Here is a 25,844-nt window from a genome sequence, read left to right as displayed (position 1 = left end):
GTACATTTGTAAAGGCAGTACAGGGGACGAGCGGTCACAGGTGGGTAATGACAGTCGAATAGAACCAGTATGGATCCTTGAACCAGTATGGATCCTTGCAGTCACGAAAGCTTTAAATCTAGAAATGACAGGTGAATTGACAGTGGGCACAGGGGGTAATTACAGCTTAATGGGCAGACAGACGGAAACGATCTGGGGTCTACAAGAAGGATCGAGAACAGGGACTGGCCAAGCGATAGAAGGGGGCAGGTGCGGTTCACGGCCCGAGAGCCATGGAAAAGGTGCTAGAGAAGGGGCGTGGCCACGGGGTCAAGGGCGATGACCACGCTGTGGATTAAAGGGGTCGAGGAGAGGCTGGGAGCTGCTGTTGGAGTCGGGGTCACAAGAACAGCGTCTCGTGGAGTCGTTACACTGATTTCAGTGTTGGCGCCACCCGGCGGACAGTGAGGTATTGCACCCAAAGCAAAACTGGTTGAAGGGGGAGGTCTTCACGAGAATCGGTCTCGAGCTCGACAGTTGTATTAATATTTGAACACAAACTCGGGCTTAACAAAACCTAACTGCTGATGAGGCCCACATAGTCGAAAACCGGTCTGGGGGTTTGTGTGCTTACGTGCTGCTGAATTTTGGTTTGGAAATCCAACGGGCAATAAATTAGAATGAAGTTTTATTCATTTTTCATTTAAAGTATCAAGAAAACACATCCATAGGATGGTCTACGAGCGGCTAGCGCTAGATGAAGCAGCCAGGGCAGTAAAAGGCGAACTTTAATAAGAGATTCATTTCATTAAAAGACAAACTATAATAAGAGACTAACTTTAGCATCCTATCGGTTGCCAACAATAAGCACGGCCGCATCTCTGATGAGCACGGTTGGCTATGTACGTACGGTGGAAAATAAGTTCAACATACCATACCTTCAAACAAAACTCATTCGAGAGTACTGCTGTGCGTTGGAAACGGAACTTGAAATTCACTCAATGTTATTGGCAGGCCCGGGGTGTGTTGACACGGGGTGCATTGTGACATCAAGTGCAGGCGCTTGCGATACAGAAAAAAATCAGACCCAAATTAATAGATTCCACGGCGCATGCAAATGACAACGACGTGCGGTGTGTATATAGGAGGCCGCTACACTTTATTTACACAGCAGCGTACTACGTCCGGGGTAATGGATGGAACGTTACAATCCACAAAAAACGAAAACTCCAAATGCCTTTTTTTTTAAACCAACACGATAAAAAGCAAAAACGTAGCACAGTAGAATAGTGTTAAACCAAATGTCGAAAATAGGAACGCACTACATATATGCCGTCTGAACAAACTCCCAAACTAAAAAGACAGCTACATGTATGGAAGAATGTCCTTGAGAACACGACAACCAAATATCTTCTGGGCCACCCTTACACGGAATTAAATAAATCATTCGGCCTTGAGACAATTAGTAAAAGCATAATTAAAATGACTCGTGCCGGGAAAACTTGTATTTTCACATCCCAAAGCCGCAACTTTGCAACATCATAAAATCTGTGCCCAGTGTACATGTGATCCACAGTCATATGTTTTTGGTGGTATGCCCTGCTGGTTTGAAAACCATTTAAATGTTAAAAGAAAAAAGTTACCGGCTTTTTTTCCCGCTCCCACCAACGAAATATTCCACTAATGTCACGCTCACTCTCAAAAGAAAGTTGCCACAATATCCCTCTCGAAAGCACTTTATCGATAGTTCTCCCACGCGTTCTCCACGAGTTGCACCTCCACGAGTTGTTCACAATAACGCCCAAATGTTTCGTTCCACGTTGCGGGGGGGAGCGTCGTCAGTTTCAGTTCCACTCCGCGTGCGGCGGGAGCCTCTTCGATTAAAAGTTCCTCGAAGAAGCTCTAAAGCACGCGGAGTGAAACATTGGGACATTTTGCCGAACGAGACGCGGAACAACCCCGCATACACATCGGAGAGTGATGCAGCCATATAACCGTGAAGACCTACGCAGTAGTATCACTCTTCCTATCTTCTAAAGACATTACATCTAAAATGCTTGTTGCACAGCCATCTTCAGGTTCACATTTGCTGCACACGTTTTTAAACATAATTCTATTAGTGGTAGATTGAAACGAAATTAAATACTTCCTAAAAGTCAAATGTTCTGGAAGTAATGTTGCACAGCAGTGGCATGAGTGAAGGAACAAAAGACTGGCTTGTGCAATTACACCAGTGCATGCCATTACATTAGAGTTTGGAATTGCCCTCTTAAATGTTCAATTGCCTTAATATTAGAAATCTGTGCCATTATCTTAACACACACGGGTGTCGATATGAAGCAGCATCAATTAGATGCTGAGACAGTGTTGTTTGCAGTGCTACGCAAACCAAAAAAACTCCAGGGCATTTAATTACGGGTGTTCTTTAAATACCACACGTCAGGTGGTGGGTGTGGACCTGCAAGGCGACACAATCAAGAGTTGGATGTGCAACAGGTGTAATCATGATGCCACTAGCCACACCTTACGTGTGGCATTAAAAACAACTCTGCAACGTGGGGAACACAACACCAATTCGTATGAAGCGCTGCATTTGGCCTGGGAAAGGATTGGAACCCTTCTCCACGCAAAAAAAATAGGCCGGCCACATCCTGGCAACAGCGAGATTAAGTTTAAAGCGCATTAACAATGGTGTTTCTTAAGTGCTTTACCTAGTTATCCGTTAACTTTTGGGCAGATGTTTGCAAAAGGAACACACGAGTTAAAAAAAAAAATCTGCATTTTGTATAATCACCGGATAGGAATTCAGGACAATATTTGGAAGGACAGCTCGGGCCACCACTGGTAACTTTACTCTCGGTTTAACCATCAATTTATAGATTACACTATCCAAGCAAATGCAAACATGACAAGTCCTGATAACACTTTACTCGATGACCAGTAGATAAGCGTATAGCTACGAACAATGCTAGTAAAAATAACTATATTTTTTAGAAAAAATACAAAGAACTAAACTTAGATTTCAATAAACTTCATAACCTACAAGACTGCAACACAATCTATAGTTATCCCCCCCCCCCCCCCCCCCCATAACAATTCTCCTTTAAAAATTAATGTGACTAAACATTACACAAATTTAACACATTAGTATAAAAATCATAGGTTTTCATTTAAATGAACCTTTGCAAATCTGTAAATACGTTACAGTGTAATACTATAAGCCCGTTATACTACAAATACCACCAACGCTTTTATTGTAAAGAAATTCTGATTGAACAGTCAATGCCCCAGTGTGAGTGAGTGTAAAGTGAGTCCACAGTCGGCAACCAACCATCAGGCAAAGTAACAAAGACGGTTGCACGGGGGGGCACCTTAGTTTCTTTTTGGGACTCTTGCCCCCCAAAACACCCGACAGCGGCGTTCACAAGTTACCTCGTCACAGTGGCACCGGGCAATCTCCCGTCATTCTGCACGGCACAACTCGCCGACGATGCAGACCACAGACCACACCGCGAGACTTTCACGCACGCAAAGCTCTCCCAACCCACACCAGCCCCATCGTATGCCCCCCCCCCCCCTCTCAAGACTGTTGGGGCGAGCGAGAGACCTGTGAAGGCGGACACAGCACGAGGGGATCGGTCGTACGATTGGTTCGGCAATATGCTCGGCCACCTTTGTCTCTCCCCCCCCCCCATCGCAGCGTGAATGCACAGCATCAGATACTCAACAGATACTCATCAGACACTCATCACATACTCAACAGATACTCATCACAGGTGAGTTGAATCTGGGGAGGGCCTCGATAGCAACTGAGATACGCGCCACCGATGGGATCCATTACCAGGGATCGAACCCCAGGATTATCCAGATCTCAGCAGTGCACAAAAGCCACTGCACCACACACGCACGCGCGCGCACACACACAGAACAAATTGTTTAAAATTAAATTAAAGTTCCCCAACAAAATGAATGTTAACATTCATATAAATAGTTACACTGAAAAAGAACGCTTCAGCGAGCAGTAGAAAACTATGCAAGGTGGGCCGCTCGGTCGGCACGACGACTCGCACCCCCCCCCCCCCTTGAGAAGCGAGCGGTTTCAAACTCCTGCTGCCGGGTTAGGGCCAACCCAAGTGAGTCAACGCCAAAACACTCCACCTGCTCCAAGACAAACCTCCATGTCGGCATGCGGACCCTGCGGACCCTGCGGCCACAGAGCAGAGACGAGTTCGGGGGAGGGGGGGGGTCACAAGGAAGAGCCAGGAGACGCCGCCTCGCCCACGGCGCCCAATGCGTGACCCCCCCCCCCCCCCCCCCGCCGAGAGGTGACCTTCCACAGCCACAAAACTTTGGTTTTCTCTCTCTCTCGCTCGCTTTAAGCGCAGTCTTGTGAGGTCCAAGATTAAGGTGCAATGGTGAATAACGATTAGGCCTGCGATGATCTCATCTGCCAAGAAGATTCGATGAATTGGCATTATTCGAGGGTCTCCAGGATTAACATTCTGTCCCGTATTTGTGTCGAGTAGCTTCGTCTCATTCGTGCAGTTTTGTTCACTGTATTAACCCGCACGCAATGGAAATGTATACCGTACAGGTAATTTGCATACATTATAATAGGCTGTCACATTCATGATGGGACGCGCGCGAGCGTAAAACTCGACTGGACTTATGAATCGACACGCCGTTTGCATGCCGAACACAATCGTCAACTTCCCCAGTGGCGCGAAACAACACAGCCTTGCGCGAGTTACGGGTCGGGCAAAGGGGGACAGGTTGAAGTGACGGGTGTAAAACTGACCAACGATTAAAAAGGGGAATGCTAACGACGAAAGATACAACCAGAAATCTTAATCGTCTGCATTGATATATGGGGGGGGGGGGGAGGGCAGGCGCGGTGTGCCGCCGATTACGGGGCCAGTTGCAAAAGCGGCAAGAATCCACGAATTAAAAAGGCACTCGTGGATTATTGGATTTTTTTGCTCTAACTTCGGAAAAGTATTTTCCGAAAGACCAGCGCGATTCGAACCCGTTAACTAAAACTGTATCGAGACGCACCTGCAGCCTCAGCAGGCGTATTACCTTTCAACACGACGTCACCAGAAGCTGAATCCAAGGCGACCGTACATTTCGTTAGTGTGGGTGGGGGGAGATTTGGAACTTCGCCTCTGCCCGTCCTCACAGCTGTTCGTGTAACACAACGCTGGCTTACGGCCGCCGCCACTGCAGAGAACACGCCGTGTTTCATTTCCATTCAAACCCAATCCGTCTACGGGACAAATCCACTGCTGGATAGGGACGTCCTCCCACGCCCAAAGCCGTGGACTGTTATTCAACCATGCTTCGCCACGCTCGTCATTGCAGTTTGCAGGCGAGGGCGTAGTGATGCAAGCAGCACAGTGGTCGAGCACGGGCATGGATTTGTGGCACTGCTCGCTGCTGTGCGACCCACAACCCCACGAGCCTCTTCACGACCTCTTTATCCACCTGTCCAAGTACGATCCAGGCTCAGGCCTGCTTGCCACATTCCATGTAACTTGTCGAGGACATTGTGCATCTAATCTGAAGGAAACCAAACCTAAGGTGATGATGCAAAAACACATTATCTTTAACAAGCACACGCATTTCCCATGAAAGGAATTGGGTTATTTTTTTTTGGCCTGGGCATTGGCACGTAAGGGTCTACTCCTGGCAGATTTCAGAGGGTCTTTAATATCCCTTCTACGGCAAACAGAGCACTTTGGTACTATCTCAGTCCCCAAATATGAACAAGCTGTGGCAAGATTTGCACGGTTCAACAAATCCAAGCGAGCTTGTGGCTGTTCCAGCTTGCTAAGCCTGCATTCGTCTTCCTAGGCTATCCGGCGAGCAGATGGAAAGCTTAAAAAAACCACACAAGATTACAGCAACCGAGGGAAAGGTATGTACAGTCAAACGCAATGAGCCTTAATTCGCGTTTGCAAAAATAAAAAGTCTACATATTTAATAAACTGGTGTTAAAAGTTCCTCAATTTCATCTGCTTATTTTAATGTTTGCTCATCCTTGACCACGTTTCTAGATCAAGCCGTAATCGTCTTACTTGGTTGTGTGCTCTGAATATCGGATCTCAACACTTTTTTTTACCCATGGACACACCAAAGGGATGGCGAGTAGTCGTCGACGGGTGGATGGAAAAAAAGAACGGGAAAGGATTCCGAGATGCAAGTGCCCAAGAAGGACACTGAGGGCACGGCTCAAGATGAACAGCAGGGAGGAGCGCCTGGCAGGAAGGGGGAGGACTGCCATGTCAGGGATGCGAGAGAGGGCGATGAGAGCGGAGGGAAGAGGGAGAGAGAGGCAGCTAAGTGAGCCGCAGAGTGGCGTTAGGGGTGGCCACACAAACGTTACGCAATTTAAGTGAGGCTTCGGATGATATAAACATAAACAAGGGCATCCAGCCACTGCGTAATGAGTCGTGCGCAGGATAAACGGCGATGCTGCATGTGAGAGTATGCCGAGTGTAAAATAATATTACGAACCGCGTAGGGAAAAATTACACGTTGAGTTTTGACAAACGTGACAGAAAAGAAACCGTTAAAGTCACCTTGCAAACCGTTAAATGCCGATCAAATGGACCCACTGTACCCAAAGGTGATTAAGAGATTGGATCAATACCTTGTCAAGTAAATTAGCACAGCACCTCATCTGAAATAAAACTGGACCCAACCGTTACAGTGAAATGTGGAGAACATTTTGCTTTTTTTTTATCAATCATCATTAACCGACTACACAGAACAGCAAAATGTAAAATAAATCTGTGCGCAGTACACCACCCACTGCCTCCCCCCCACCCCAGCACCCCTGTTCAGCCTTCGTGCTATGGGATTGTTTTTTTCGCGCGTCACCTTTGTCGGGACGAGCAGACGAAACGCGCAATTACGCCGACCAATGGGACGAGGCCAGCCGGGGTGTGCGGTGCCCACCCCCACCATCCTTCTCACCCATTATAGTTGCCGTCACATCTGTCATTGTCCGGCCCCCCCCCGCCGCCCCCCCCCCCCGTAATTATTAGTGGAGGCTCAGACTTCGTAAATAGCAGGGATTGATCCTCGTTTAATTACGCACGTCCTTGGTCCGGCAGGGGGGGGCGGCCCTCCTCCTCGTCCCGGCCTTTACAATCGGATCGTCTTCGGCTTGCGGACGGAGCGCGTCTCCCCCAGAGAGCGCGACGCGGCAGAAGGGCAGTGGGCGTACATTCTCTCGTGTCCAAGTGACCGCACGCCGACGGCGAGGGCCGTGGGGGGCGCCCCCCCCTCCGCCCCCACCCCTCGAGGCTTTTTGGTGGCGGCACAGACTACCTCGACGCGGCAGCGCAGGCAAAGAACCACCCCGGTGACTGTCGGCTAGGGGTTCGGTTGGGTTTTTAGCTGGGGGCCCAGGAAGGGGGGGGGGGGGCGAACACAACGCCACCACAGAGCCTCACTGCCCTAACCGCTTTGACAAGGCATTGGTCATACCCTATGCATATGCTAAATAAAGGCAACGTATACATTATACACACGATGTTAGCAAAGGTGCTTGACTTGTGTACAAACGGATCATTCTTTGCATTCTACGCAGGTTGTTTTTCCAGACTGCGCGAGACAATGCAGACTTAAGTTCGAAAATAAATTGGCGCGCACACGGGGAGGGGGGGGGGGGGGGCTTTCTGCTTGGAGATTGATTCAAGTGTTGTCTCGTTGGTATTTCTCATCAGCGGGCAGAGTGGTGTAGATTCAGCGTACAGATGCGAGCATAAATGTTTGGCATCCGATAGTGCAAAAAAAAACACATCTCAGCAGACGAGCTCGCCCGTCCAGTTTCAGACCAGGCAAGTACACCATGTAACGCATGTTTGCCAGCGCTTCTGTTGCCATCATCATCATCATCATCCGTAGAATTCTAAACCAGCAGTCCGCGTGCAAGAGGTGCCCCAGCGGTTAGCCGGACTCTCCCGACATGTACGAACAACACACACCCCCATCAGGTGTAGCGTTAAGGCCATTTGTAGGAAACGCCGCCTACGCACGCCCGAAAGGATCCTTACGACAAGCATCAAACACTGCTGCTCGCACGTGCGTCTTTGGCTGCACACGCGACCGAACAGCGTCGCACCGTGGATGTTCCCCTCCAGCGTGCCACGCAGCGCCTTTGCTTTTTTTTTTTTAACATTCCATTTATGTTTTTCTCCATCGCCATTTCATTCGAATTCGGGCGCTTCCATTTTGACGCTGCCGCCGCCGCCGCCGCCGCCGCTGCCGCCGCCACCGCCACCTTGGTTGGCGAGCGCCAGGATGGAGTGGTTCACGGCCGCCATCTCCACCGCCAGTGAGATGGGGTCCGGCTGGTGCTCGCTCTGGCTCTCGTCCTATCGGTGCAGGGCAGATGGGTGGTCAGGGGGTGGGGCGAGAGGGTCAGGGAGATGCAAAAAAAAAAGTGACAAGCTGTACGTATGTAGAACTTCTTTCGCACCGTACGTAGCCGACCGTGCTAATCGGAGGCGCAGTTCAGATAATCGTGCGTGCCAATCATCGTGCTTGCAGGCAATTTACACGCAGTGTTGTGCGTTCTGAACCAGCCCGATGTACGCATGGCGCTGTTGAGCCGTAGAGTGCAATAGGGGCTACACACAAAGTCTTCTTCCGCGTGTTTTCCCCACTCACGCAGTCCGCGTTCTACTCGGTATATTTCTCAACTCATTCCTGTCCTGGGCGACCATCTCCTGGTCCATTACAGCCCTTCGCATCCTGGCTCACCACTTCAAGCCACTTCTCCATCCCGACGCTTCCACGTCCACCTCTTTTTAGCGATGCGATTCTCCCCTCTTTTTGTGACATGACCTAACCTGCCGAGTCCACTCGCTTCCAGGGGGTTAAAAACAATACAGGCCCTCGTATATATTGGGCTGTCTGTTTGCCAATTTTGGTCAGCGTTTCGTAAACTTTATTTCACGCGGACCCCTAACAATGTAGCTGTCCGCTAATTGCTGATCTTTTCCATGCAAAGCCGCTGCACATTACACACATCTGAGGGTTGGTGATCATGGAAAGCTGCAACATGGCAAAAGATGGGGGGGGGGAGTCACGAAGCTTAGCGTTTGAGAAACTGACTGTTAAGAAATGTAAGTGAGTTTGGGTAGCACACGCGTCACCACTCGAAGGGCAGGTCATGGCTGGTCGATGACGGCACCACAAGTAAGAACGTCCCCGGTCAAACAAGGAGTCAAAAACCGTCGTCGTGGCAGGAGCCCGCGAGAAATGATCACGCCAGCAGCGATAAACCCCGGTCCCAGCACACCTGCTCCGAATACTCGGGGCCCTCCACGTCGTCCGAGATGGAGTGAACGCCGGGACTCTGTACCTCCAGGCCGTGACTCTCCAGTATCGCTGCTTCTTTGGGAAAGACAAACGTGCTGTTACGACACTGCATAGCGGGAACATATACGCGCCGTCACCACACTGTAGGATTTCACACATGTGCTTAAAGGCTCTCAAATGCGTTTTCGGGGTAATATCACGCGTTGCCCGGCTTGACGCCTGATGTACTCGCTGCCCGTGTGCCAGAAGCTTCTTCCGAGACCTGAACCGAATTCCTGAAGAAACTTCTATCGCGCGGAGCGAAACGTAGACGTGAGGCCAAACAATAACCCCGAAAAATACATCGGAGAGCTGTGCGGTCACGACCGCTGAAGAGGATCGTACCTCCATCGCAGAGATCCTACGCTCGGTCCTTCGTTCCAGCACGAGACCCGATATTCACGAGCTCAGAATTCGAGTAGCAATGTACATGGTGGGCTTGGTGATTTTATAGGCGAATTGTACAACTTAGGCGTCACGATTCAACTCTAGAAAATGCTTCATCTTGTAATGTAACTATTTCCTTTGTAATGTTTTTTTTCTCTTCTGTTCAGCTCTGTGTCCGCCCCCCCCCCCCCACCGAGCCTACATAACAACATTCGTGTACCGATCGCCACTGCGCTTGCCGTACCACCACCGGGGCCGAGAGAGGGGGAGGGGGGTTTGGCTTTGTTATTTTTGTCACAACTCTGCGCGATGGAAGCAGGCCCATTGCCTCCGGCGCTGGGTTACAAGTGTGCACCAAAATAAAGAAGGCCCCGAAAAAAGGCGAATGCCAGACAAAACCGGGTCCTCCAGTTTTTCCCGCCACATTTTATTATTTGGGTGCTATTAATGCCCAAACGATGGGCCACTTTGTTGAGCTGTCATTTGTGTCCACGTCGCATCTGGAAAATAAGTGAATATCTCAGTGGGCTTTGCCTGGCAGGATGGGGATGGTTTTTTTTGTATGTGTTTCGGTGATTTGTTTACCTTGCTTGTATCTGCACTCGTATCATGTTCTTGTACCGTTTGCTGTTGTAAAATTCTTACCCACCCGACTGGACATCGGTGAAAAAGAGATTTATGGCTCATCGGAATCCCCCAGTACAAACAAACATTCCGATTCGATTCCTGTTTCCCTTATAATGTCACGTCAATGCCGAAGGTGACGTTTTATTTGTTTCGCTCGCTGCACGCCGGTGTTAAAAACGGCTTGGTGGCGAGCACACCGGAGGGCGCTGGGTCATTATCGAGCCGAGTCGTGGACGAGACTAAACGGGACGAAGGTCGCGTGAACTCGAGGGCGTACCTATGTTGGCTCGCCTTTTGATCTCCTTCCGCCTGTTTGCGAACCAGTTGTACACCTTGAGTGGCGTGACTCGCTCCAGCTCGGACAGTTTCTTGCCTGTGATGGCAAAGCGACGGGAGCAACACGTTAACAGTGCAGCCGACGGGAGGAAAAAAACGCTCCCCCCCGCAACGCCAAGCTAGCTGGGAAAACTTACAGCAACCCCACACCATTGACAAGGCCGGCTCTTGTCGAAACGGAATAACGATGCACGGATAACATGTGCGTGCGTGTAACTGTAGCAGCTGCTGTTATGTTTTGACTACTAGCCTTGAATTGTATTACTTTAATTGCCTGGTAACCCTTAACACCGAGACAAAAATGGAAATTGTTAACTCGGTGTGCATTTTCTCAGTTGATGTCACTGGGACATCTGGTCACAAATTACGCGGTAATTACCCCTCCCTAAAAATCAAGCTCGACCACACAGCACTAACATTCAGAGTTATTTTAGACCAGGCAAGGGGCATCTATCGGCACGTTGTTGGGAAGGCGCGCACACACGTACCAGGTTTTTGGATGACAGCATTGCAGGCGTTGGCTATCTCCTCTCTCTTCGCTTCATCTGGGTACTGGTTTTCACTGAAGTAGCTGCAAACATAATCGCAGAGGCAATTCGGTAAAAAAAACACAGAATTTTAAAGTGAGCAATCGCGTGCACAAAAGACATTTGAGTGTATTTATAACCGCAGCACCTGCGCTACTTAATGCAATCTGGTTTAACTGGTTTAAAGAGCAACTCCAGTAACAACAATCACTGAAGCAATGCCTACTTCTTTTACAATGCGGTTACAAGTAACCCATTGCTCTATGCTTGATGTCAAAGTCATAAAGCCATCAAGGCCCATGCCACTTTAACATCACTTCCATATTTTTGCTTTGTCCTGTAGTAGATCTCGAAAGTCCACTTTCAGAGCATTCCGCAATCGAGCTTGAGGTCTTTCCCTTGCTCACCTGACCTCTGGGTATCAATCTAATGTCTTGTAATCTCAGGATCAGAATATTTATTTATCCTGGAGGAATCCCATGCGCTATAGAGCTCTTTTTCACAAATGTCCAATAGGGGCACGGGTAAGAACGTTACACAACAAATACAAAAACATGACAGTCGTGCAAAGTAAAAGAAATATAAACAAATCACCCAAACAAATACGACACTAAACCATTCCCCCATGCTACCAGGCAAAGCCTACTAAGGTATTAACTTCTTTTTCCCAAGTGACCTGGCCACAAATGACAGCTTAACAAAGTGGCCCATCATTTGGATATCTGCCCTTCATGTGTTCTACCTCCATTGCAACCACTCCTCCTCACCACATCTTCACTTTCTTGTCACGTTATATTTAAAACTTACAAGACGCTTACCCGATTCTTACATGGAATTCCTAGCATCTTCAGTGCCTTTCACGAGTACATAAATTAAAAGACTATACACTTAAATTTTGATTTAAAGCTTTCGTGACTGCAGGGATTCATATTCTTGGTTCTTTCGGAAAAGTCACGTAGAAGGGAAACAATAAAATAATAAAAATATAAAACAATAAAATTCTCACGACGTCTCGACTGCAACACAATCATCATCATCAGGTGTGAAAACCACACCTGATGATGATGTTGTGGCTTTCACACCTGATGATGTTTGCTTGTGTTGCAGTCGAAACGTCGTGAGAATTTTATTGTTTTATTATTTTATTGTTTCCCTTCTACGTGACTTTACCAAAAGAACCAAGAATATGACTATACACTTTTCTTGTCAAAGTCCAGCATTCGGACCCGGACAGCAATACAGAATTCATTCCTGTTAATATAACATATTGTGGTGAAATTAGAGAAAAATTAACTCGCACACGATTTGCGCTGTTTGCTACGTACGGTGTGAAAGACGTTCAACTTAGTTCCACTGCTGGATTATAATTTTTTCCGCCCGAGGACGACCGCTTGTGTTGTGTCATGTCCTACGATATACGTGGCAGTGGTGTGCAACTCGAGGCGACGTGGTCAAGTGATCAGGCTGAACTCTGGCCACTCCGTTTTAACACCGCCAGTGTGCAGCGATAACAAAATGACGCCATAAAATGGGCCCGGTTGTCGCTGGGGCGTACACAAGCCAAAGCCCACAGAGGGATATGTAGAACCACCATGACCCAGAAGTTGAATGCGACTGTTGCCGACCTCTACAAAACGTTGTTCCGCCAAAGTGGGCCAATTTCACTTGAAAATAAGGTCACGTACGACAAACACTGCAAAGCTTTAAGGCCACGATAAATAACAACCGACTTTACAGCAATCCGGTGTCGGCAATTGTCACCGGCAATGCATTCATTGCGAGCAACTGTGGCAACTTGGAATGGCAATGGCAAATAGTGTCGGGATTTCTGTCTGGCCAATAAAAAATAGCGTGTTGGTTAGCTTAGCCTAGAGTTTATGACCTCGGGTAGTCATATGACCCGTCTGTGATCTGACTAGTAGATGCCATCCCACCTGCCCACTAGAGCAGTCAGATTTGTCGATATCCAGGCGACTCAATGGGCAATGGTGCAGCAACTATTTGTCGATGTCAAAGAACAGTCCGGCACGCTCAATTCTGCTGCTAAGAGCAGCACTCCTAAGTGGGCGGTGTCGGCAATTACACAGGAACCACGTGATCACCGACTACACTATGAGTAGAATAGAGCACCAACAGGTTTATAGCCAACAGCATTTCGTGAGCACAGAAGCTAATCACGCAGTCTCCACCAACAAAAGAATTCCAAAATTACACACAGAATAAAACAACATCGATTACTGGTTTGTGAAGGCCAACAGTTACTCAGCAGTAAAGATGATTTTTCCAGTCCCTCCACATTTACAATGCAGCTTCTGCCCATAGTCTTACAAGAACCCCAGTGTTCTCTGTATATAAGTAGGCGTGGGGAACGTTTTCCTTCCCCGAACAGAACTTTCAAGTAACCTCTGGTGCACCACACATAAGTCGACACGACACTTTGATCACACGAGGACTGCACGCATTTACTGCGTGCTCGAAACTACTTGAAAGGCAAGAGCGTGCTGAAATAATTTAGCACATTGGGTTTCGCTTCATTCTTTTTGGTGGCAAGGCTATCACAAAGGTGCTAACGTTTCACGCAGTATGCAGTAGATGAACAACGGGGAGCGATGTTGCAAATGTAATCCAAATTGTCGGTAGTCTTCATGGAATTTGGCAAGCGTGGACGTTGACGCCGACTCACAGCGGCCTGCTCATTTCAAATTACGCCAGGTAATGTTTCACGTCCATTGTGAAGCACGCGACGCTTATTTCGTGGTTCAAGAGACACCGCTGCAACAACCAGGGTGACCTTACCGAGTCGAATCGTGACAATCTCTGCAACAAGCAGGCGAACCGTGCTACCACTGGGGCCACGTCAACAGCCAAAAATATAAAAAAAAAACGGGGTTGCAAGGTCTAAAATATTTCCTACTTGTACTCAATTGGCGCAGCTAAGATGCCCGTGTTAAACTGATAAACATCATGCGGGCCTGGGGAATTTGAGGCCCGATGGGAGACGGGGCCTGAGGATAAGGGGCATAACCACTGCAAATTAGATCGGAGCTGGAATCAGAGGGATGGAAATTTTTAAAAATGCTAATTTAGGTGGCCTCTTATGTTTTTATTATATTTATGTCAGGAGTGTTTCGGTTATATCCCTCTCCAACCACCCCCCCCATCATCCCTTCCCCCTTACTTTAAATAAAAAGTCATCCTTACCCCTTTCGGTGGGACCCACTGCCCCCCCCCCCCCCGTATGCTTTGGGGCAGCGAGCCCATTCCCCATCTTTCTATCCCCTGCTTTTCATAACCGGTTTGGCGTATTGTTGACGATGTGTGTACGGACAACGTGATGCATCGGGCCCGAGCATTGCCTCAATAAAACATATATTATACATATTTCACGTGGGCCGATGGGAAGCAAAAAGCCTCGCATCGCCCACGCGCTGTACGAGACAACGCCGCGGGCTGCATAGTGGGGGTCACCACCCAAGCTCTCCTTCCCCTCCAACTGCAACGTTCAGGTGAAACGCATGCTACCGACGTTGGTGGGATTGGTGGGGGGGGGGGGGGGGGGGAAGGATGTCCACCACCTCTCCATGACGGTCAGACATTCCTTGCGCCAGGTGAAGCGGCTGCCGCGCCGCACGCGAAGCGATGCAGGGGTGCCCGTGCGCCAGTCCAACATCTCGTCCTGCTGCTGCTGCTGCTGTTGCTGTTGTTGCTGCTGCTGTTGCTGTTGTTGCTGCTGCTGGGGGCTGGGTGCAGGCCGCATGCTCAGGGTCGCTCCTACCAGAGCAAGTGCGCACGCACGCACACACACACACAACACTTCATTGCCACGTTATCTTCTGAAAGTCCACGCTGCTTATACTTCTGTAAAAGAGTGTTGTACTAATCAGGGAGCTGGAAGGACCGTGTATTGAGTCTGCAGCACAACACGTACACGTGGGGGAGAAGTATTCCACATGGAGCCCCGAATTACCCCTACGCAGGCCTCATATCCTCTCCCCAGACCTTCCCGAATGTTCCAGGTCGGTTCCTTTACCCTATCCTATGAGTTTCCCTCCAACGGGTGTCGAACTGACCCTCAATCACCATTTAAAATTGGCTACGTTTCCATCCTCCAAACTCGCCGTTCAATCGGAATAAAGCGTCTGGCCCTCCTCCGAAAACGAGCAAGCCCTTGGCGAGCAGCCCATCAGCTCGCACCATGTACCCACTTGTTCTGTAGCCTAAAGTCAGCTCGAATTTCTCTCCACTCTCTCTCTGCCAGAAACATCAGCCGATTATATATTTTTAAGTTACAAGTCGATGGTAATTATTAACAATTTCTCATTCCGATGATGCACACGCACCAAAATAAAATAACTTTATCGGTACCGAGCCTCCCACAACGCCATGCGGGAAGGCGTGTGGCACATTTTGGTGCCAACTATTACAGTGCAGTCGTGTCACTACAATTTTCTACGGTGAGTCGGCGGCTATGCCTCTCCGAATTAAATGAACGCTGAAACGCTTGCGCGATCTGAGATTCGGCGGTGAATGGGACTCTAACCACGCTGCAAAACCTGCTGATGTCACGGAACGGGAAAGGGTTCAGGTGGTGCGGTTTCAGGACGGCATATTGGCTCTGTACCTGGATTGTGTTTTTCCAGCAGGTACCAGCGATAGAAGGCCCTCTTCTTCCCGTCACTCATGTCGAGCCCATGCTGCAGCAGCCACTGAGAGATGTAGCTCTGGCTAATTCCTGCAAACACAGGCGAGCAGAGCCCAAGCTAAAAATGAATGGTCGACCAAACGTGACCAATCTCTACCTCCGAAAGGCAATTAGCAGCTACAGATGCAATTCTCTGTGCAAGACAGTTCGTGTTGATAATATTCAAGTGGCTATTTATTGCTTTGTGTTGGAAAGCCTTGCCGAGTCTCAAGACGTTTGTTTTTCCCACGAGGGTCCTACATTGGGATGTTTGGCCAATTCCATTCAGAAATATTTTCAGGTGGGAGAAACCCGACTGGGCAAAATGAAAGGTGTGTACAGACGGGTTCCTAAACCCATTTGCTATTACTACCATCGCCTGCAAACCTCGCTGTCCAATGGGGTTAGGAGTCTCACAATTATGTGAGTCACCAATAATTGCCTTTCAAGTGTTGGATTAACGACGTGCACGTTTGTGTGGTGGTGCAAGACCATTAATTTGCAATGGAGCATTTATCGTTCCTTAATTCTCCCCAACAAAACAGTTTTTACAATCATTTTTGAAACTCTACATCTAATGCTAACAAGGCTCCCAATGCCACCTAAGAAGATTGTGAGCCGCCTGTCTCTATTTCAGTGCTAAAAGCCATGCTCCTAGGGGAGAGATTTGGGCAATTACAGGAGACCAGACAATTGCTTACAATACTTGGATGGGGCATAATAGGTATTATGCCTACACAGTTTAATAACATAGCACTAAAGAAGCTAATCAAGCACTCTCCACTGACAAAAGGTTTCAGGATTACGTTGAATAAAACAAATCTGTCACTGGCTTGCGATGGACAACATCTACTTGCCAGCAGTGAGGATGCATTCTCTAGTTTCATCAGGATTAATACTGGTAGGAACCTCCTGGTTACACCAGCCCACAGGGGATTATTGTGTCCGTCCGTCATGCATCCAAAAATGGGAGGGGGTGGGGCTGGGTGGAGAGGGGAGGGTGGGGAGGGAGGGGCTGGGGAGGGTGGGGAGGGAGGGGCTGGGTGGGGAGGGGAGGGTGGGGCTGAGTGGAGGGTGGGAGGGGTGGGGCTGGGTGAGGAGGGGCTGGTCACTCCGTGGTGCCCTTATAAAACTCAACGTTTAACCTACTCACGCCGGCTTGTGCCCGCCCTCACAGTCAGGCATATTTGCGGAATACACCACGCCGCCGTTGACCCTGGCCATTGACCGAGCAACCCAACGTTCATACCAGCTCCCTCCGCAGGAATGTGTTAAACGCAAACACTGCTATGTTCTGACAAGAACCATCGTGTTCACTTAATAACTTCCCACTTGCCGTTTAAGACTTATTTCTAATAACCACAATGTTTCGAAAAACCTTGACAATTCTTGCATGCAATTAATTTGACATGCAGACGTGATTTCTTGCAAAAGTTTCTATGAGGTGTTTTAACATCTTAACACCTGTTTTATTGCCAGAAAGGGTAAAACCTATTCTTATTTTTCATACTTTGATACTGGGAAAAAAGTCCCAATTTGCAATTAATTACTTTGGAATATTTAAAATAAACTATAGAGTTCCTGGCTTCATGCGATTATACAAAACCTCATATTTGCACAACAATGATTTACTCGGGGTACGAAGGTTCAGTTCACATTGGACGTGGTCACAGAATTCAAATCGTGCAGAGAATATCCGATTCACAGTTCCATCAATTTGATCCTGGTCAAGGTTTTTGTTGTTGTTTAACCAGGCAAGAAGAACTCACAAAGCCAGGGGGGTCTCATTTTCAAGAGTAACCTAGGGTCACCAAGACGATCAACTGGGTTTGCATTTTAATTAAACGTATATTAAGCAACACTTTTAGACAAAATTAATAACACAAACATCTAAGATAATTATTATTTGAACCAAAGTAAATTATTCATCCAAGAATATATCACTTCATGTTTAGCAAAACACAGTAAAAAAATACATGAAATAAATAGGCTCGTGCAGCCACCATCGATTCTCATGCCAAACATTGGTAAAGCGATTAACAATTCAAACAAATCATGATTTGCAATTATTTTGCAAATTAAAATTTAAAAAAATTTTCTCAGATGCAAAAACACATTGTTATTGTTGCGAGAGATCTTCATAAGTTACAACCTTGGTGCGCCTGTACGCCAACATGCAAACACACGAACACCGCAACGTCTCACAACACACTGCCAACTATTCACAAAGAAGGCCCACCTCCCCTACTATTCACAAAAGGACCCCTTTTCCACCCCCACCCAGTTATCAGGGTGAATAGACGAGGTTCGCCTGCAAATCTTTTGTTCCTCCGAGTTAAGAGCCGACAGTTTTCAGAAACTCTGGACGTGGCTTAAGGATCATCAAAGGCACTTTTTGTAACAAAAAAAATGCACAAAACATGACGGCTCCCAGCCGTTCCAAATTCTAAATCCCTCGCTGCCCTCAGTAAGACCCGCTGACTCCGTGTCCATATTTCCATGACACCCAAAAAACACTTTTTTTTATAAAAAAAGAGTTAAAATATAATGTTTAACTTGGCAGTCATGATCTCCGTATTATTGCGCCGATTTTAAATCTCTCAACTTGTGCATCGTATAGTAACTGCAGATTACAGTTTCAGCTGTAAAGCGCTTTGTGAGGTTTTTCATCCTGAAAGGTTATCCTTTCTACACGTAATGGATGAAATGTCATTTCCACTCCTGTGCTCAGAGAAGCCAGTGGTGTGATATGGTTTCACACCCGGTCGCAGGCATGTCGCGTGTTTTTAATAGATCCCTCCCCTCGTCCTCAGCCCAACAGCGGTCTCCCCCAATGGCAATAAAAAAGTATAAACCTCACATTGCCGAAACTCACTCACGAGTTAAACGTTGGTCATAAAAATCGCTAAAACGCAAGCCAGAGGTTAAAGTATTAACTCGGCAGCAGTGGCTGGAAATACATTGTAACCTCTGTACTGATAAAATGTTACTTATTTTATTTGTGTAACACGGCTGTTAGACTTGGAATTTGTTCAGCATTACAGGCTATCCTCCATTCTGCTTCACAACGCTTTTCCATTGACGAGCAGTCACACCCCCCCCCCCACCTCTCTCTCCGCATTGGCATCCGTCTTGCAAAGATTCTAATCCCCGCGATTTGATGAATTGTCAAGAATGTTTCACTGTAAAATATGCCCACCCGTTCTGTATCGCATCTCGAAATGCAATTTCCTTTAAATGTCATGTAAGTCCAAAATGTATTGGATTTTAACAACCATTGTTTTCTACGTTGGTGGGCTGCAGTGTCTCTCAAACAGCGTATTCAAATAGATAAACAAGCGAATCTTGCATATGTTATGAAATGCATGCATCGTAAGCAACAAACATCAATTTTAATCCAATGAATCAAAGCATCTTTATACCTCTGAATGACAAACAATTGGCAAGTCAGTCGGTTAGTCAGTCAGTTTATTTGGGCAAGACCCAAACAGCTATAAAACGTTTTTTCAATGGAGGATCCAGCCATGAAGGCTGATACGTTAGCAGACATGATATTAGGTTTTTCCCCTTTTTTCTGGCAACAAAACAGGTGTTAAGATGTTAAAACATCAAACTGAATCCTTTTACAAGGAATCATGTCTGCATTAATCACAATGCTTCTGGTCAGAATGCAAACAAAAACATACTTTGATAATGCATGCATTGTCCTTGAAACTGATTGGTCCACACCAGAGACAGCTTTCTTTCCAGCCTCGTCTCAAACGGTGTTAGACCAGATGACGCCAAAAGGCGTACAGCCCAAAAAAAAAAATGGGAAAACCCTTTTATCATATTTTGGTACTGGCAAAGGAGGTACCATGATGTTAGCAGACATGTTACATGGGAAGGGACTGTTCACAGCGATTGCAAATAAAAGCAGGGAAATTATATACGTGACCAATAAACAAACAGACCGACGGAAAACGTAAACCTAGCTTGCAATTCGATATCACATTATGCACAACACTCATGAGCATGGCTCAAACACTGCACTATCGGAGGGGCAGGGCGACCGTGGCGGGGGGGGGGGCTTTAATGACCGTGGCGGGGGGGGGGCTTTAATGTCCGTATCACTCACAATCCTCCCCTGTGCTCATCAAGTAAGAAGCACCCAAAAGACTGAGTGGCTCTGAGGTTGGGCTGACCTGTGACCTGTCCCACGATGGCCTGGGAGATGCGCCTGCTGGCCAGGAATGCCCTGATTTCCTCCTTGACCGTGACACTGTCCCTCCTGCAGACCAGACCCGGGTCAGACACACAGCGACGCCGATTTCAGAAAACGCACACACACAGCTCTACTCAGTCACACATACAATTCCATTATCACTAGACAGAAAATTAAAACCAACAATAATTAATTTCGCACAAGATGTGATCATAGGAGTTACATGACCATACTTCATGACGCTGGTCAGCGCAAATTTACGAAGACGAGCGTAGACGCGGGAGCATAGTACCGTACAACACATTTGCTGCACTCTTCTGCATACTGCAACATAGCTCCCAGCAGCCTGCTACAGTGGCGTTCGACCTCGTCAGATCTCAGAAGCCAAGCAAGGTGGAGCCTGGATAAGTGCTTGGACGCATGAGTACAAATACAAACAATTATTCCAAGGAATTTGCCCGGGTTTTTCCGAAAAGTGCTCAATCGAAACGCACTAAAACATTCCACATGCTCCGTTTTAGTTTCTGAAATAAAATAGCATCATCCATTGAAGCAATGACATACTTCTGCAATAAGATGTACAGTATTTTCACAATAAAGGTTTACAATATAAATTTTTATTTAAAGCTTTCGTGACTGCAGGGATTCATATTCTTGGTTCTTTCGGTAAAGTCACATAGAATATAAGTTAAGAATATTTTGTTTCCACTGCGTTGTATAGAAAAGTTCATAGGAGCATTAAGCTATTTGCTACTATCCTAGCATGTTAGAAAAATCTATTATATCCATCTAAACTTATCGATACCATACACAAATGACCCAAAGTGTATCATAACCATCATAAATTATTTGAATCTAGGAATTCTTAGAGCCCTTACAGAAAAAATCACACTGCAATGCATTTTAACACGTTTCTAATACACCACACAGAGTGCTTTTCTAAACGGCTCACAGATTGTATCACCAACGGGCTCAGTGTTTAAATGAAGTAAATCTATCCATATATCTAGATGGGTATGTTTTAACACTTAATTTTAAATCAATAGATTTCAACCACACATCAAGATCCCACTTTTCCCTTGAACCATCCCAACCCCATTTCCTCCCTCCGTGCAGACAAAATGTGATTGCTGATCCCGTGCGACTCCCGTGAAGCAGACCCCAATAAAAAAACACACACAAAGATCTGTGATCCGATTTAGGGTTAACCCTTCGAGCGGGGATCTAGCTCTCTCTCTGCGATGGCAAAAGCACACACACCCTGGCCATTGTGTAACAACCAACCGGTGAGAGGATGAAATAGTATGCCTGTTGATACCACACGCTGAACATCAGGTGCCGGTGAAGATCAGCAAAGGCCAAAAAGCACTGGGGCTATTCGAATGAATTTACAAAGGATACATTTTCCATTGCGGATGCGGTCTCTATCAGACGCAAGTGTCAATAAATTTACAGCGTGGCTGCGTCACCTATCCGAACGTGTGCAATAATTATTCTAAATTGCACTTCCAACAGTGCGCTAATTATGCGAGCGTTTAAATCAGCTTGCAACACCACAACATTGCGCCGTGTAGGGAAACGGTCCACGTCTGGAAAACGCATTCCATTCACATGGCAAACCATCTCTTGTCCCAGGTCATATGAAGGATGAATTGAATTCCGTATTTTCGAATCTAAGCAATTCCTAGAACAAGATCACACGCGACAAACAATACTACGGAAGAACTGTTGCATATTATCGAGTACTGAAATATGTATGCTTCTAAAAATTGAAATTCCCCAAGGGACTATTCATCTCAATAATTGCATTTATTATGCAAAAAACACAACCTTAAAAAGTAATTGATCAAATGGCCCTAAATCAGGACTCTCCTAAGTTGTAAGATTCATTAGGGTCTTCCTGTATAAATAAATTAGAATATAAATAAGCCAAGCGCCAAATCTAGATGTTTGGGATCTCTGTTGTATAGTGCCACTAGTGGTTTTCATAAGCATATTCACATACACCCTGGATTGCCAAAACACAAAGGTGTAGGGATGTGACAGGGTTAAAAATATAGTCTACATCCATTAAATACAAAAGGTAGTGTGTCTACAATATCAAACAAGTGATGAGCAGTCTTCTTTATAGTTTCCTTACCAAGCCAGTGGTGTAAATTCCACATTCCAGTGGCAAGGCTACTGACAGGACACGCACTGTTTACTTTAAACACATCGTTATTATGGGTGGATTTGAATTGCGCAAACGCACTGCAGAATTTTGATTTAAAGCTTTCGTGACTGCAGGGATTCATATTCTTGGTTCTTTCGGTAAAGTCACATTCCAGTGGCAAGGCTACTGACAGGACACGCACTGTTTACTTTAAACACATCGTTATTATGGGTGGATTTGAATCGCGCAAACACACTGCAGAATTTTTATTTAAAGCTTTCGTGACTGCAGGGATTCATATTCTTGGTTCTTTCGGTAAAGTCACGTAGAAGGGAAACAATAAAATTTGAAAAAAAATTCTTGTTGTGGTTTTCACACCTGATGATTATTGCTTGTGTTGCAGTCGAAACGTCGTGAGAATTTTATTGTTTAATATTTTTATTATTTTATTCTTTCCCTTCTACGTGACTTTACCGAAAGAACCAAGAATATGAAACACCGCAGAATGACAATTGCATTTAAAGCTGTAATTATGTCCATTCCTGTATCCAGTGCGTATGCAACAACTGGAAAAGCCAGAGATATTTTTATTTTGTACAAATTATGAGCAGCCCGCACGTCCTTTGGACGTGACCATCAGTCCATCCCTCCCTCCGGCCAGCCAACCAGCAAGCAACCTTTTTCCAATATAGTATGATGGCGTATCCTATGTGTTTGCGTGAGATGCATGAAAGGGGTGGGGATTAGGGGGGGGCGTGACGACGCATGAACCGGGCTCAAAGCTGTGGAATGCAGGTGGCGCCATCACGCAGACGTTCCCGGTGACGTCACCACCGTGCACATGCACTTGGCCGCATGCCAGCCAGCGAGGAATTCGGGCAGGAATTCAGCAAGCAAAACTTTTGCTAATATCATGTGACGTGATAATCCAATTGTTCTATTGTGTCACGTTATTGGATGAAGACATTTCCCACGAGGATATCGCAGTTATTTAAGTACCACTCTGTGTCAGAGAATGGCTCTAGAATATTATGCTGCTTAACTAATTCTAAAGTAATGTCCTCTTTAACCGTGCCAGGGACATGCCCTGCAAAGAGTACTTGTTGCACATCAATCAAATTGAAACCATTGAATCTCAGAGCTTGAATATAAAATAGTCTGTGTGTGTGTGATCATTTGTGATCAGGCTAAAAGCAAAAACTGTCTACAGCGGGGAACATGGTTTAATCACGGGTGGTCGAAACCCACGTCTCCTTATCATCCACCTCAATCATGACCACACAAGTACCACGACAGTCCGCTTCGATCATTCGCTGGCTAGTGGCTCACTCGCCAAACTCAACATGGCCATATCAACGTCACCAACCAACTCCCCCATCGCAGGAATGGAGAAGGCGACCCACAACCTGAGCAACTCGAAAGCCTCAACCTTGCGCCGCCGCCGCCGGCCCCCCACGTGCCCGCGTCGCTTTGCGTCACCTTGTCAGGTCCTCAACCCGCTCCTCCAGCTCCAGGTCTTCCTCGCTCGCCTCAAAGCTGCACAGGCGTAGGTGGGCCAAGCCGTACGGTGTGCCGCCACTGCCGCCGGAGTAGCGCGGGGAGGCAAAACCGTTGGCGAGGCGCTCGTGCGGCAGGGCAGTGGGCGTTTCGCGCAGCGCATGGTTCGTGGTGCTCGGGTTGCAGGGCGGTGGCGACGGCTCGTACATGTGGCCCTGTGACGACGTCGGGCTGCCGTACTGCGTCTGCGCCCAGGCGAGCAAAAAGGGGATCATCATCAGTTTCGCCAACGGGGGGGGTGGGGGGGCAGGGGGAGGATTGGCTGCAAGATGGCCAAGAGATGCTGGTAAACCAGTGGACTTCCTGAATCTATTTGTGCGAAGATTTGAGTTTTATATCCCTTTTGGTATGGGTGCGTTCCGGGTACTCTTGCTTTATTCCAGACGCCATTCGTTAACGGCAAGGAACAAACATTCCCAAGGACCTTTTAGAAAGCGTCTTCAGGAAATAAAACAAAAAAACCGGCTTGAGATTCAGTGAGCATTTCTTGGGAAAATAAATGCCATCGTAAATCAATGTATGCACGTGAAAAATATAGCTGAATGGAGTTTTAGTACAATTTTGTCACATTTAGTTGGCAGGTGGTATTTCTGTAATTTTATTTTGAGAAAAATTTTTTCCCACATTTGTTGAAACTTAAATTGGGTTGTTAATTTTTCCAACACGAACACATTTTGTCCATACATTTTTTGCACTACAGACCTCTTACGGCATCATTATGGCTTCCAGGTGTTCCCACCAGATTTTGAAATGAGGCAGACTTGTTGGCACAATGGCTTGCGTACTGCACTGTGAACCCACCGACCAGAGTTATAATCCCAGCCACATCAGCGACGGGTGACATGGACAGCGGTCATCAGCCTCCAACCCACATTCACAAAGTTCCGGCTTTGACCAACTTAGTCAAGGGATGGTGAAACACCATCCAACACAGAATGGGGAGGGTCTTGATACAACGGTGGATTGACAGAGATATGCAAATTACTTTATCGTTATTAAACAAGAACTAAACCCCAATTATTGTAATTGGACTGTTTTAAATTGAGTTGTGGCCCGAGTGGGTGATCTGCACATTCATATTTCCGTGTTGCCAACGCCTGCTGTGAGCGAGCGGAGTGGCGAAACTGAATATGAGACCACATAGCCGCCATAATTAATATTTCAAAGATCCCTCTGGAAGCAGGCTCCCGTCACACACACACACACCTAAATTATTTATAAATTATTGTACCCCTGAATATAAACAATATGCCATATGGCGGTGCAATATTTGCACGCAAAACAAGTTGTTATCATCCAACCAGATTTTGGGCGAGAAAGCTTAGGCGGCAGCTCATCAAGGAAACCACATCATCCGTGCGTGCCCTTGGAAAATATATTGAAAAAGCATATTTTTAACATATGGTTCTTCGAGCTTTTGTTCTAGACAAAGCGCACACATATACTCACTCACACCCCTATGCACAGCAGCAGCCAGCAATCAGCACTAGGTAGATGTGACACTTGTGCAAGGCTGGGTGGTCTTCAAGGCTATGCAGAGTGGCAAAGACTTGCTGTAAAAATGTCAAACGGGAAGAATCAGGTGTTGTCGGTTAAAGACTACACGCACACACGTGCCATATACCTAAGTCGTGGTGCCAAGTTAGGTGTACTTTGAGGCCACATGCTGTGTGTTCCACAAACCCCTCCATACGCATACAAATACGTAGACCCCTTGACACACACAAGCACACTCCGAAGCACAATCCCATGCCAGAAATAAAGATTTTATAAAGCCTTTTAACAGACTATTGGGGCAAGGAGGGTGGACATCCAACACCATGCCCGTTGCTTATGTTTACACCGCACCAGGTACTCGTTTAAGACCGAGTTGACCTAGGGAAGGACCCGGGAACCAGGTCAGGTTTTCTTCACTAATGTCGGTTGTGGGAGACAAACTCGGGTCGCTGGGTTTATACTAAAGCACAAGGACAAAGATCCCCCATATAGCCTTTCAGACTGTTGGGGTAAGTGCTGTTAGCG

The 25,844-nt window shown here is 46.9% G+C and overlaps 1 protein-coding gene across 3 annotated transcripts in view; it reads right to left on the bottom strand.

Annotated features, from left to right (window-relative positions):
• Positions 1 to 1,121: 1,121 nt before the first annotated feature.
• Positions 1,122 to 25,844, bottom strand: part of HMBOX1 (homeobox containing 1) — a 34,266-nt gene continuing 9,543 nt past the window's right edge. For 2 of the 3 annotated variants that reach the window (XM_032959418.2, XM_032959415.2), the window contains exons 3-10: positions 23,745 to 24,007; positions 20,094 to 20,179; positions 15,850 to 15,960; positions 14,804 to 14,999; positions 11,190 to 11,272; positions 10,643 to 10,738; positions 9,293 to 9,387; positions 1,122 to 8,363 (exon numbers count right to left, since the gene is read on the bottom strand). In XM_032959418.2, the coding sequence (XP_032815309.2) occupies positions 8,196 to 8,363; positions 9,293 to 9,387; positions 10,643 to 10,738; positions 11,190 to 11,272; positions 14,804 to 14,999; positions 15,850 to 15,960; positions 20,094 to 20,179; positions 23,745 to 24,007 (1,098 nt within the window). In that variant the 3' untranslated portion in view covers positions 1,122 to 8,195. The remainder of the gene's footprint in view (positions 8,364 to 9,292; positions 9,388 to 10,642; positions 10,739 to 11,189; positions 11,273 to 14,803; positions 15,000 to 15,849; positions 15,961 to 20,093; positions 20,180 to 23,744; positions 24,008 to 25,844) is intronic. The other variant, XM_076068957.1, reaches the window with a different exon arrangement.

Source organism: Petromyzon marinus, chromosome 23 (genome assembly GCF_048934315.1).
Source record: "Petromyzon marinus isolate PM22_M1 ecotype Great Lakes invasive population chromosome 23, UKy_Petmar_22M1.pri1.0, whole genome shotgun sequence".
NCBI classification, from domain to species: domain Eukaryota; kingdom Metazoa; phylum Chordata; class Hyperoartia; order Petromyzontiformes; family Petromyzontidae; genus Petromyzon; species Petromyzon marinus.
The sequence above is the reverse complement of the archived record's forward strand: the minus strand, read 5'-3'. Positions and strand labels throughout refer to the sequence as shown.